Source organism: Melospiza georgiana, chromosome 1, assembly GCF_028018845.1.
Source record: "Melospiza georgiana isolate bMelGeo1 chromosome 1, bMelGeo1.pri, whole genome shotgun sequence".
Lineage (NCBI taxonomy): Eukaryota > Metazoa > Chordata > Aves > Passeriformes > Passerellidae > Melospiza > Melospiza georgiana.
This window is the reverse complement of record NC_080430.1, coordinates 705,905-718,517: the sequence shown is the minus strand read 5'-3', so window position 1 is coordinate 718,517 and position 12,613 is coordinate 705,905. Positions and strand designations below refer to the sequence as shown.

The window sequence follows — 12,613 nt, the reverse complement described above, 5'->3', positions numbered from 1 at the left end:
TAAAGATCACTGATTATCATTATCCTTCGGCCTGTTGGTAACGACCACAAGAACACGTTTGTGGCTTTTTCATAAGCTGTGTCCACAGACAGGCACCTCACACTGCAGTGGGGGTTTCAGACATGAGCTGGGATTGAACCAGCAATTCCAGAATACCAGTTTAGTTACTGCTAAATTACTCTAAATTTAAATTATTAGTATTTTATTTGTTTATGTATTAATATAATTACATTTAATATGTATTTTAATAAAATTAATATTTTAATTATATATGTAAATTAAATTTTTAAAATTTTGTTTATTTATTGTTTTAATTCCTGCTGCATTCCTGACAAATAAATGGAGATTTTTTTTTTTCTGGAGTCTGCAGCAACAGGAGATATTTCTTGTTGCCTCCTTCACCAGATGAGTTCAGACTAATTGGGGCTGATCAGTGCAGCCTTGGGGTTATTTCCCACTCTGTTTTCAGGTAGTTCTGCCTCCCTGATCAGCAGGGACATTTGGGAAAAGAAAAGTGGGGAGCACTCACTCAGGGCTTGGAAATCTGCATGTTCCCAGACATCCCAGTTCAGGAGTTTTTGTGCCCACAGAGTAACCCCACTTGGCCTGGGTCACTGTTCTTGGCCCAGTTTACATTTGCTTTTATTCACATTTTGGGTTTGTCTGTCAAATTTGGCCCAGGCAGCAGCTTTTTTAAAATGTAAAAATTTAAAATTGTAAAAATTTAAAAGTGTGGTAAGGAATTCAGGGGAAGGCCATGCCCAGAGTTAACAGTGAGAATCTCCTCTCCCCGCCCCTGTCTCCCACTGCCATTCCCCTCAGGTGGAGAGCAAAGCCGAGAGCGAGCCTGAGGAAGGGGAGAAGGTTCCGGAAGGGGAGAGCGAGCGCAGCGTGGACAAGGAGCCCGAGAGTGAGGGGCCTGCCGAGCCCAAGACAGGTGAGGAGAGCTGTCCCTGCTGCCCAGCCCCAGCCCAGCTGGGAACCTTCCCCTTCCCCTCCCCTTTGGTGCTCTGTGCCCACAGAGGTTCCCCTGAGCCTCCCTGCAGAGCTCCCCAGCCCTGGGCATGGGGAAGGAGCTGCAGCCCCCAGGTGCCTGTGGGCCATAGCAAGGGAGGGGTTTGCCCAAATTCCACAACATCTGAGCATTTTGGAGGCAAGGAAGTGAGTGGAACTGCTGGAGGTATTTGAGTTTGGACAGGGCTGGGAGCAGCCTGGGACAGGGGAAGGTGTCTCTGGTGGCACTGGATGGGCTTTAAGGTCCCTTCCAACTCAACCATTCTGGGATTCTCTGCTCACTTCTCCCCTTGGAAGTTAATATTTCAGCTCAGTTTCCCTGGGTAGTGATGCAGTGCCTGGATTTTGACGGGCTGAGGAGTAATAACATCTACATAAAACCTTATTCTTTTTGTCATATCCCCTGTATCTCCTAAAGTCATGGAATTGTTTGGGTGGGAAGGGACTGTAAGGATCATCCAGTGCCGCCCCTGCCATGGCAGGGACACCTTCCACTGTCCCAGGGTGCTTCCAGCCCTGCCCAGCCTGGCCTTGGGCACTCCAGGGATGGGAATGGATATATTGCTTTTTTTCCTGCAATCCAGGATTCAGGATTTTAGCCCCATGTAGAATAAGGAGTGCTTGGATTTGATGGAGTTGATGTGGAAATGATGAGGGAGAGCTGATGGCAGGTGCTGAACTGAGAGGATGGGAATGAAAAGCATTTAATGTTGCCCCATTTGTTGGATCAGATCCTCTCAAACTGGGGTTCCCTGTCAGCATTTGGGTGGGGATGAGTTAATTAGTGCCTGACTAATTAGTGTGGTGCCACCCCGGGAACACGTGTAACAGCCTGGGCTGGGTGTCTTGCAGAGGAAAAGGAGGCAGAGGAGAACAAGGAGAACGTTGATGGCAGCAAGGACAAAGAGGCTGAGGCTGGCAAGAAGAAAGTGGAGCACGAGATCTCGGAAGGAAACGTGGCCACAGCTGCAGCTGCTGCCCTGGCCTCTGCTGCCACCAAAGCCAAGGTTGGTGCTGTGCCAGCAGCCTGGGCCTGCAGGGACAGCCTGCGGTGCTCCTGGCTCCCAGGGCTCACCCTCTGATCCCTGAGCCCTCACAGGAGCACCAGTGCTGCCTGCATCGCTGCTGCCTCAGCCCCTGGGGGAGATAACGAACAGGGGTAATTAAGCAGCTCCTGGGTGATTATGAACTGGTTGAGCATCCCTAAGGAATAATCCCTAATGAGGGTCTGGGTGGTGCTGGGGGGCACAAACCCTCTGATGGCCTCTCCTGCTGCCCCAGGGCTCCACACAAACCCCTGGGGCGGACACAGGGGGATGTTCACTCCTGGCACTGCAGCTTTCGGGCACCTTAAAGATCCTGTGTTGTGTTAAAGGCACGTTGGTGTCCCCTTAAATCCTGTTTGTGTGTGGTCTCTAATGAGCTGTGTTGAATCAGCTTTTCTTTACCCTGTAATTACTAATTGCACGTTGTCTTGCCTTTCCTTTTGCAGGAGCCACGCTGCTTTCATTGCTTTTAGAGTATCTTTCTCAAATCTGTTTTCTCTTTACAAATCCCTCTGGATTCAAGTTTTAATTTGGGTTTTTTAATCACTCTTGGATTCAGTATCACATTGCACCTGCTTTATAAAACCAAGAGCAAGGCTTGGGTGGTGTTTATTCCTGATGGATTTCCGTGGATTGAATGAGGTGTTGTGTGTTCTATTAACTTTTCCACTCTGATCTTTGACTCTTTAAGTTCAGACTTCTTCCCCAGCTGCATCCCCCAGGCTGGTGGGTGATGTGCTGTGCAGTCCCTCCTTCTGACCCAGGAGATGGAGGATGTTTCAGTTCTCACCTTTCAAAGCAGGCTGTGACACCCCACATGGCAGACAGCTCCCTGTCCATTCAAATCCCCAACTGCAGCAAAGCTGATGGTCAGTGTTTTGGTGAAGTGCAGAGCCCAGAGTGGCTCTCAGTTCATCAGACCCACAGATATCCTCAGCCAAGATGGACAAACCTGTGTCTGTGTGAGGAGACATGAGGTTTAACCTGTGTTTTATGGAAGGCCCCTTGCTCCATTTTTCTGGAGATGAGCAGTTGGAGGGAGCAGGGCCTGGCTGATGGCACTTTTCATTATGGCAGTAATGATGTTCTGGAAGAGCTTCAGCTTCCCATTGCAGGGAGTAATGTATTGTAATTAGGAGGCTGACACTTCAGATAGAATTCAGGTTCTGCAGGGATTTCTCTTCCCACTCCCTTAAAAAGCCAGACAATATTGGAGCTTTGGGTGGTCTGTGGCTGAGGGAGAAATTAAACTCTTCATCATAAACCCTGGGCCTGCTCATGTGAAAAGCTGTTTTCCTTAGGATTTCATATCAGAGCAATATTGCAGATGGATTCTGAGTGAAGATGGGGGTTGAAGACAAGGGATTGAAATGGGGATTAAAGACAAGGGATTGAAAGGGGGGGTTTGTTTGTTTGGGGTTTTTTTCCTTGTTATTGGTTTTTTGGGTTTATTTTTTCTTTTTTTTTCTTTTGGGATCAGTGGCTTCCAGAAGTTGAGTTGTGCTGTTTGAGGAATGGTAAACATGAATGTTCAGGGTGAGACTCTGCATTTCACACAGACCAACAACTGAAATGTTTGCACAGATACTGGTTTCTGAACAAACAGCATTAGAACTGAAGCATTTCTGCTCATTTTCCTCTCAATGGACACCCAATGTGAGCTGGGTTTCCTTTCTGTGCAGAAGTATCCCTGATGGCTCCTGCTCTGCTCCAGCTGGGACTGAGCTGCAGAGCTCTGCTCTTGGTCCATCTCTTCCCTTCCCAGAGCTGTCCTGGTCCCAGTTTCACCTCTGACAAACACTGATCTCGTGGCCTCCCCAAATCCCTGTGGAGGTGCCTGGCACTGGAGAGACCATTCCTGGGAGCTGCTGATCCCCGTGGGGCTCCAGGAGAGCTGCAGAGGGACTGGGGACAAGGATGGAGGGACAGCACACAGGGAATGGCTCCCAGTGCCAGAGGGCAGCGATGGATGGGACATTGGGAATTGGGAATTGTTCCCTGGCAGGGTGGGCAGGCCCTGGCACAGGTGCCCAGAGCAGCTGTGGCTGCCCCTGCATCCCTGGCAGTGCCCAAGGCCAGGCTGGACAGGGCTGGGACACCTGGGACAGAGGGAGGTGTCCCTGCATGGCAGGGGTGGCACTGGATGGGTTTAAGGTCCCTTCCAGCCCAAAACGTTCATGTCATGCATTCCATGATTCTTTTTTGTACAATCATTTAGGCTGGAAAAGCCCTTTAGGATCACTTGCTCATTTCTGACTGCAGGCTGGTGCAGTGATGGGTTTATCAGACATTTCAGATTACCCCTGAGTTTGTGTTCCTGGTTTTCCTCAGCTGCAGCTGCAGTGATTTGTCCTTTGCCCATGGAAGCCCTGGGTACTGCCAGGCTGAGCCTCTTTGAGTCTGTCTAGGAGAAGCTTCAGGGATAATTTCCTTTCCAAGGTGTGTTTGGAGACCTGTCCTTTGCCTAATCACATGCTTTGATCAGGTGTTCATCCCATTTCATTATTAAAATTGCACATGTGAAACAGAGTGAAATGTTTGGTAGAGGGCTGTGTATCCCCAGGTGATTCCTTCACTCTGAATTTTCATACAAATGAGTTAATTTTCCTGAACAGTGCTATTTAATGTGAAATTTCCTGTTCTGTCAGCTTGGTTTCATTATTTTGTGTGCAGCACTTTGGTCAGTTTTGGAACAGCTGCTGGAATGTCTCAGGGATGTGGTGTTGGATGGTTTGGGGTCACTGTGGTTCTCTCAAACCTGATTTGAAATTCACTTTGGAGAGTCAGGAGTGCATTTGCCCACATTTACTGAGCCCTCCCTCACTGCTGCTGGGTCGGGAGGTGAGCTCTGTCAATGGCACCACGGTGTCACATGGGTTTGAGGAATTCAGACTGTGCTCAGGGTTTCCAGGGAGGTTTCTGATGCTGCTTTCCCCCACTCTGTGTTTGTCCCACTTTGGGGCCCGGCTCCCTCAGCAGGGTCTGTTTGCAGCTGGAGCTGGATGAGCTCCAGCTTCTCCTTGTTCCTGCTCCCCCCAGCCCTGGGCTGTGTCCTGTGACAATCTGTGAGCACACAGCCCCCCAATCTCCATCTCAGGGGCTTCTCCTGCTGAGCTCAGGTCTAACAGAAACAGGGAGAGGCACCATGAGCACCCTTGTCACACTCTGAGGGTGTGAAACCCTTCCATGGCTGCCTCATGCATCAGATATAGATGCACAGATCTCTGCTGTTATTTATGTGTGGATATAAATGGCACGAAGCTAATCCTTATAAAAAATCAATTTGCCTTCTGCTTGAGAGAAATCTATTTTAATGGCAAGGACGTGGCAGTGCCACCTCCCTGGTTTGGGGTCGTTCTGGGTCACAGGCTCCTGTGTGTGTCCTGCTGGGAGCTTTTTGGGTGACCCTCAGCTGACTCCTCTGACAAATCCCTTCCTTCCCCCTCCTTTGCATCCCACTGGAATGGGAAAGCTCTGAGCATCCTCCACACCTCTTGTATGAAACCTTCACACCTTTTATTTGATTAATCATCCTCAAGGGCCTCTGGTTCCCAGCGTAAGATTTATGATTGAATTCCCTGTTTTGTGCCAGCAGGGGAGCAGGATGGCTGGAGCTGGCAGGTTCCCTCCCTCCCAGCCCCTTCCTGTGCCCAGGGTCACACGACACCCCCTGTGTTTCATCCCCAGCACCTGGCAGCTGTGGAGGAGAGGAAGATCAAGTCCCTGGTGGCCCTGCTGGTGGAGACTCAGATGAAGAAGCTGGAGATAAAGCTTCGCCACTTTGAGGAGCTGGAAACCATCATGGACCGGGAGAAGGAGGCAGTAAGTGAAACTGGGGATCAAATCTCTCCCTGCAAGTTCTGTGTGCCAGCACCTGGAACAGCAGCAGCTCCTCCCCTCTCCTTTGTGTCCTTCAGCTGGAGCCCACCATTCCCCCCCACAGTGGCACCTGAGCCCTGCTCCATCCAGTGCTTCTCTGGTCCATTAGCAGCTTCAGGAGAGGGGAAGGGAGTGAGGTCAGGACATGGAGAGGAGCTGTCTGGGCCTGGATTACTCAGGAATTACCAGCACTTGTGTCTCATGCAGTGCCAGAGGCTTTGGAGAAGTGTTTCCTCTGCAGCTGCTTGAAAGATCACTCCAAATCTGTTTTTTTTAAATCAAAATCTCATTTTTTTAATCAAAATTTAATTTTTTTAATCAAAATCTCATTTTTATCAGTTTTAATTTCTCTTTCTGTGTGTAGCTGCCTCATTGTTGTGAGTAGACAGTTACTATGGATGGGTTGAAGATTCAGACTGGCTTATATTGATTCATAATTGCAGGGATTTCTGCATTTGCCCTTCTGTGTGAATTTAATGGAATTACAGCCCCATTGGGCATTCATGGAAAGGGCACCAGGTCCAGCTCCTGCCCCTCACAGCACCCAAAACTAAGCCAGGTGAGCAGGAGCATCCTGCAGGCATTCCCTGAGCCCTGCCAGGCCTGACGCCATGGCCACAGCCATGCAGAACCTTCTCCAATCCAGAGTTCCCCTAATCACACTGATGGAGTCTGACAAGATGTGGACTCCTCTTGGAGCAGGCTGTCAGCAGGAATTTCTGGGTTGCTCCACATCCTCCAGTGTTTCAGTCTGTGTTTGAGTGGCAGCTCAGGAAATGGACCCAGCTCTTTTGGAAAGGTTCCCTGCAGATTCTTTCTTTGGGGGATATATTCCATTAGTGACAGGGAGGGGTTTTTTTCCTCCCTTTTGAGGCATATGACATTTCCCTTTTTAAAAATGTGCATACAGATTTTCCCCTTGGCCTCCTGGTGGTTAAATTCGCTCTTTTCACCTGTCACTGTGGATATTTAGTGGAATAATTAAAGCAGCAAAGCCTCCTTGCTGCCGCTGCACCCTGGGCCTGTCACTCCTGCTGCCCTGGCTTTCCTTGCAGGGAGGGAGCAGGGCTGGGGGTGCTGGCAGGAGCCAGTGCTGCAGCCTGCAGGGTGTAACATCTCAGGCAAAACTCATTTATTGTGTTTGTGTTGGAGCTCAGCAGTGTCAGCAGTGCCACTGCTGAGTGTGGGAATCCAGGGCATTGTTGGTGGAACATTGCCCACCACAGTTTCTACTGGCACCTGAGGCTTTGCTGGTTCTGTCCAGGGAGGAATTCCTGAATCCCTGAGGCTGGAAAAGCCCTCCCAGCCCATGGAGTCCAACCTGTGTGAGATGGTGTTCACAGGGTTTCTTGGGTGAGGGAAGAGATGAGGATCTGACTCCATGCTTCAAAGGCTTGATTTATTATTTTATGATATATATTACATTAAAACTATACTAAAAGAATAGAAGAAAAGGTTTCATCAGAAGGCTGGTTCAGAATAGAATAGCAAAGAATGATAACAAAGGTTTGTGGCTCGGCTCTCTGTCCGAGCCAGCTGGGCTGTGATTGGCCATTAATTAGAAACAACCACATGGACCAATCCCAGATGCACCTGTTACATCCCACAGCAGCAGATAATCAAGGTTCACATTTTGTTCCTGAGGCCTCTCAGCTTCTCAGGAGGAAAAATCCTAAGGAAAGGATTTCTCATAAAAGATGTCTGTGACACTTGTGCCCACCTTGTCCCCAGCCCAGAGCACTCAGTGCCACCTCCATCCTTGGGCACCTTCAGGGATGGGCACTCCAAACTACCCTGGGCAGCCCCTGCCAAGGCCTGAGCCCCTTTCCATGGGGAAATTGCCCTGAAAGGAAGCTCTGTGCTGGAGATGAGGCTGTGGGACAGAGCCTGCTGCAGAACCGGGGCTTTGGGTCTGCACTAGAGCCCAGGCTTAAGCTGGCTCAGCTTTAGCACCAGCTCACGTTGTAACTTGTCTTTCTGTGCCTTTTTTCCCTCTAACTCTTTCCTCATCCCAAGCACAGGGACTGTGTAGAAGGGACGTTTTCCCTGCTCTTCCTCCTCCAATGTGAATTTTCAGGCACTGGCTGCTGTTTGGGCATCCTTGTAAAGGCTCTTTTAGACTGTAACGGGATGGGGTGCCACGAAGAGAGCAAAGCAGGGCCACAGAAGGGTCTCAAAGGAACAAAACAGTGCTGCCTGAGCCTTTGTTTGGGGTCATTTGCAGGAATTCCTCTCCCAGCTGTCTGCCACCTCGGGAATGTTTCCCCACACACCCCATTTCCCCCGCGGGGAGGGTTTATGGGGAGCTTCCCTGAGCAGATGAGAGCAGAAAGGAGCCAGGGCAGCGTGAATGATGCCATTGTGGCCGGGAGGGCTCCCTGGCCTGCTCATGGTTAATTCATGAGCTCGGCCCAGCTGGGGCTGCTCAAAGGCGCCTCTGTGAGCTGCCTGCCCTGCCCTGGCTGCCAGCCCCGCCACGGAGCAGCCTGGGGAGTTTTGGAGAGCTCCTGCTAGGTGAGAGTCTCCTTGGCAACCTGCTTTCAGCTGAGCTGTGCAGCCTACCTTAGAGCACTGTGCAGTGTTTGTACCCCAGTCACGCAGCCCCGGGCTGGCTGTCCGTGCATGTAACACTCTATTGTTGTTTATATTAATGTAATAATGTGGGAGTGATGGGCCAGTGTTCCTGAAATAAGTCAAACATCACTTCCTTCACCGGAGCCTGCCCCATCACACAAATGCCCCGTGGTAGGAAATGCTTGCTGTCGCTTTTTTTGTCTTTTCATGGAATCTCAGACTGGTTTGGGTTGGAAGGATCTTCTGGATCATCCGGCTCCACCCAGGGCAGGGGCACCTTCCCTAGGCCAGGTTGCTCAGGTCTCACTCTCTGTGTGACTTCACAGTTAATCAAAGCAACCTATTTGATGTTAATCGGCCTAAATTACATGAGTTTTTTACATAAAACTTTTAATAGTGCAAATCTGTGTCTGGCTGCTGTGACATCCAATTCCTGCATTCAGAGGATGGAGAAGGATCCTGCCTGTGATCCCTGAGCTCCTGCAGCTGCCCACACCTTCTGCTTCAGGCTTCCCTAGAAAACCCCCTGAGGTTCCTGCTCTCTCTCATCCCAACATGCAGAAATGGAGAGGAAAACCCCCAGTTTCTCCCAGAGCTGTGCCAGGGCTGAGCTCTCAGTGCAGAGCTCAGTGAGTAACGAGCTGTGCTGCTGAGAGCTTTTAGGACAGAACAAGGTGATTTCATGTGTCCCGGCTAGAAAAAGCTGCAGAGCCTTTCCCAGAACCTGCTGCAAACATCCACAGGGCAGCAGCAGCTCCTTTGGGTTTGGTGGGGTTGGGATGAGAGGCTTCTTCCAACCCAACTCACTGATGGGCAGGAGCATGTTGGAAATGCACCATTGCTAACTCAGCTCTGCCCTCTGTCCTGTCCTGGCACAGCAGAGGCAGGAGGTGTTTGAAATGCATATTTGGTAACTCAGCTGTGCCCTCTGTCCTGGCACAGCTGGAGCAGCAGTGGCAGCAGCACAGCTGGAAATGGATCATTGTTAACCTCTGCCCTCTGTCCTGGCACAGCTGGAACAGCAGAGGCAGCAGCACAGCTGGAAATGGATCATTGCTAACCTCTGCCCTCTGTCCTGGCACAGCTGGAGCAGCAGAGGCAGGAGATGTTTGAAGTGCTCCTTTGCTAACTCAGATCTGTCCTTTCCTGGCACAGCTGGAGCAGCAGAGGCAGGAGATGTTTGAAGTGCTCCATTGCTAACTCAGATCTGTCCTTCCCTGGCACAGCTGGAGCAGCAGAGGCAGGAGATGTTTGAAGTGCTCCATTGCTAACTCAGATCTGTCCTTCTCTGGCACAGCTGGAGCAGCAGAGGCAGGAGATGTTTGAAATGCTCCATTGCTAACTCAGATCTGTCCTTCCCTGGCACAGCTGGAGCAGCAGAGGCAGCAGCTGCTCACTGAGAGGCAGAACTTCCACATGGAGCAGCTCAAGTACGCCGAGCTGAGGGCCCGCCAGCAAATGGAGCAGCAGCACAGCCAGAACCCCCAGCAGCCCCACCAGCAGCACCCCAGCGGGCCTGGCATCACCCCCCTGGGGGCACCAGCACACCCGGGGCTGCTGCCCCACCAGCAGCCCCCGCCCTACCCCATGATGCACCACCAGATGCCACCTCCTCACCCACCTCAGCCAGGTAAGGGCCGGGAGCAGGGAGCCCAGAGGGACAGGGGCTGCCAGGGCAGGGCTGGGTTACTGGTTTGTACTGGTGCCACTGTCACACAGTTTGCTGCTGCAAAGATGAGCCTGGCACAGCTCCCATTCCAGATGTGGGGAGGAGGTGTTTGATGGAGGGGGGAACCCCAAAGATCAGGAGTGGGGGAGTGCCAGGGTGGGAGGCAGTGGGCACCAGCAGCAGAAATTCCTTCCAGCCCCAGGAAAACACTTTTCTCCTTCAGGGACTCACCATCCCCAGAGCAGTTGTCCAGCAGGGCTGGGAGTTCCCTGCCTGGGACAGTCAGGCTCTAAAGTAAAGTGAAATGTGAAATATGAAGTTGCCCCAAGCACTTCCAGGCATTTTTAGGTTATTTGTATTTCCCTAGACTTGTTTTATAATGGGTGATCTGAGCAGATGCTCCTTCAAAAACAATCACTCCTCCAGTTCTCCAGTTCATGGCACACCAAATGTGCAGAAATTCAGGGAAAGGACTGGGAGGAGCAGCAGGAGCTCCTTAGGGACCTTCTTTGGCAGGAGACCTGGCTGTGAGGGGTTCCTGGGTCCTGCCTGGATGGTTTGGTGCCAGGGAGGGTCAGAGGGGTCACCTGGAAGTCTCCAGTGCAGTCTGTCCTGCTGGCAGGGCCCTGTCCTGCTGAGGGTTGGATACTGCTGATTCCAGAGCCTGGGGTGATCAGGTGAGATGGGAATTGGCAGCTTTCACTTGCTAAAGGTCATTGAAATGGTGGTTTAAAATCAAATAATGGTGCCTGGCATGTAGGAATCTGGCTGTGGGACTGGATACAGCCAAGGAGGAGCTTACCAAAACCTGCTCCAGAAGAAAGCCTGATCAGTTATTAGCCAAAAATATTTGGGAAGATTTTTCATAGGCAGCTGCTGAAGAAGCTGCAAAGTTTGGGTGTCATAGTCCACACAGAACATGGCAACAAGAAGCTGCAGGAACTTGGGTTTTCCTCTTGAGACAAAAAGTGTTTGGTTTGGGAGGGAGCAGAAGGGCCCAGGAAAACAGCAGGATCTGCAGGTGAGCAGGAAAATGTCTGATCCAGGGAAGGATCTAATGCAAGTGGATCTGCAGGGTAATCAGAGTGGGTTCCCTCAGCAGGGGCAGAGTTCTGGTGTCTGGTGGGGCTCAGGCTCACTCTGCTTTTAGGGCTCAGGGAGTTCCTGGGTTTACTGTGGGCAAAAATCCCTGGGGCTGTTTGGGAAGCTGGTTTTCATTTTGCTGGAATTAGATTGGGAGTGTGATAAAACAGGGTGTGGTTTTAGACTCGGGTTTAACACCTGAGTCTGTTGTGGGCTGTGCACAGCTCAGGGCTGCTCACATGAAGGAATAACCTGGGAAGGGAAAACAAATGAGAACAGAGGGAAGGAGGGAGCCCTGGCACATGCACACACAGCTGTGGGGACTGGGACATTTAAAGGTTAAAGCATTTGTTAATTGGTTGGAGTGTTTGTTCACTGGGGGTGATAACTCCCCTGGCTGACACAGCCCTGTGTTACTGCAGCCCCTCGGGGCCCTCCAGGCTCTGCAGTCCCAGAGCAGGGACAGGCAATGGGGTGTGTTCATTAGTCCAGGTTTGATTAAAGCTGCTCAATAGATTGACTTTCCCAGCAGCACCTCCCCTGGCTGAGGCTCAGCTCTGCTGGCTCCCAGCAGCATCCAGAGCTGCAGTGCCATCTCATTCCTGGCCCCCAGGACCTGCCCTCCCCTCCTCTGACACTTCTCTGCTTTGATGCTCTTGGAAAGGGAAGAACTTGAGGCCCACTCTGAGCTTGGAGCAACCCCCCTGTGTCCCCAGCCAGAGCCCAGCTGGTCTTGCCTAGAAAGCACGGGAGGCTCCTTGCCTTGGGTTCTCCACAGGAAGTTTGTTAGGAATTCCTGGGGTTAGGAAAGCCCAGGGGTGCCAGAGCTCTTTGGCTGCACAGCAGAGTTACTCCAGCTTGGGAGCATGGAGGGGAAATGGGAAACTGGTGAACTTCAGCTTGGTCACCCCACACCTGTGAGTTCCCTCAGTGGATCTGCCCCCAAGTCTCCTGCAGCCTTGGTGGAGATCCCAAAATGTGGTGAGTGTGAGGAGATCATGGAGTCCTGCAATGGTTTGGGTTGGACCTTGAAAATCACCCAGTGCCACCCCTGCCATGGCAGGGACACCTTCCCTGTCCCAGGTGCTCCAAGCCCCAGTGTCCAGCCCGGCCTGGGACACTGCCAGGGGTGTCCTGATCACCCCTGAGGCTGATCCAGGGGCACCATGGAGCAGCTGGGCTGGGAAGACCTGCCAGGTTTCACTGCAGACCTCACCTTGGTGCTCAGTGCTGGTCCCTGACAGGTTCTGAGCTCAGCAGGAGCTGCAGGGATGGTGGGAAGCAAAGGGAGGGAAGGATCTGAGATGGCATTGGAGAGGGAAGAGAGGAGGATAAATCCCTGCTCAGG

General features: G+C 51.5%; 1 protein-coding gene across 1 annotated transcript in view; it reads left to right on the top strand.

Annotated features, from left to right (window-relative positions):
• The window catches only part of SMARCC1 (SWI/SNF related, matrix associated, actin dependent regulator of chromatin subfamily c member 1), a 69,441-nt gene that overhangs the window by 46,930 nt on the left and 9,898 nt on the right, over positions 1-12,613 (top strand). Inside the window, exons 23-26 of the mRNA XM_058045665.1 lie at positions 823-937; positions 1,867-2,021; positions 5,748-5,882; positions 9,882-10,143. Of these exons, the coding sequence (XP_057901648.1) occupies positions 823-937; positions 1,867-2,021; positions 5,748-5,882; positions 9,882-10,143 (667 nt within the window). The remainder of the gene's footprint in view (positions 1-822; positions 938-1,866; positions 2,022-5,747; positions 5,883-9,881; positions 10,144-12,613) is intronic.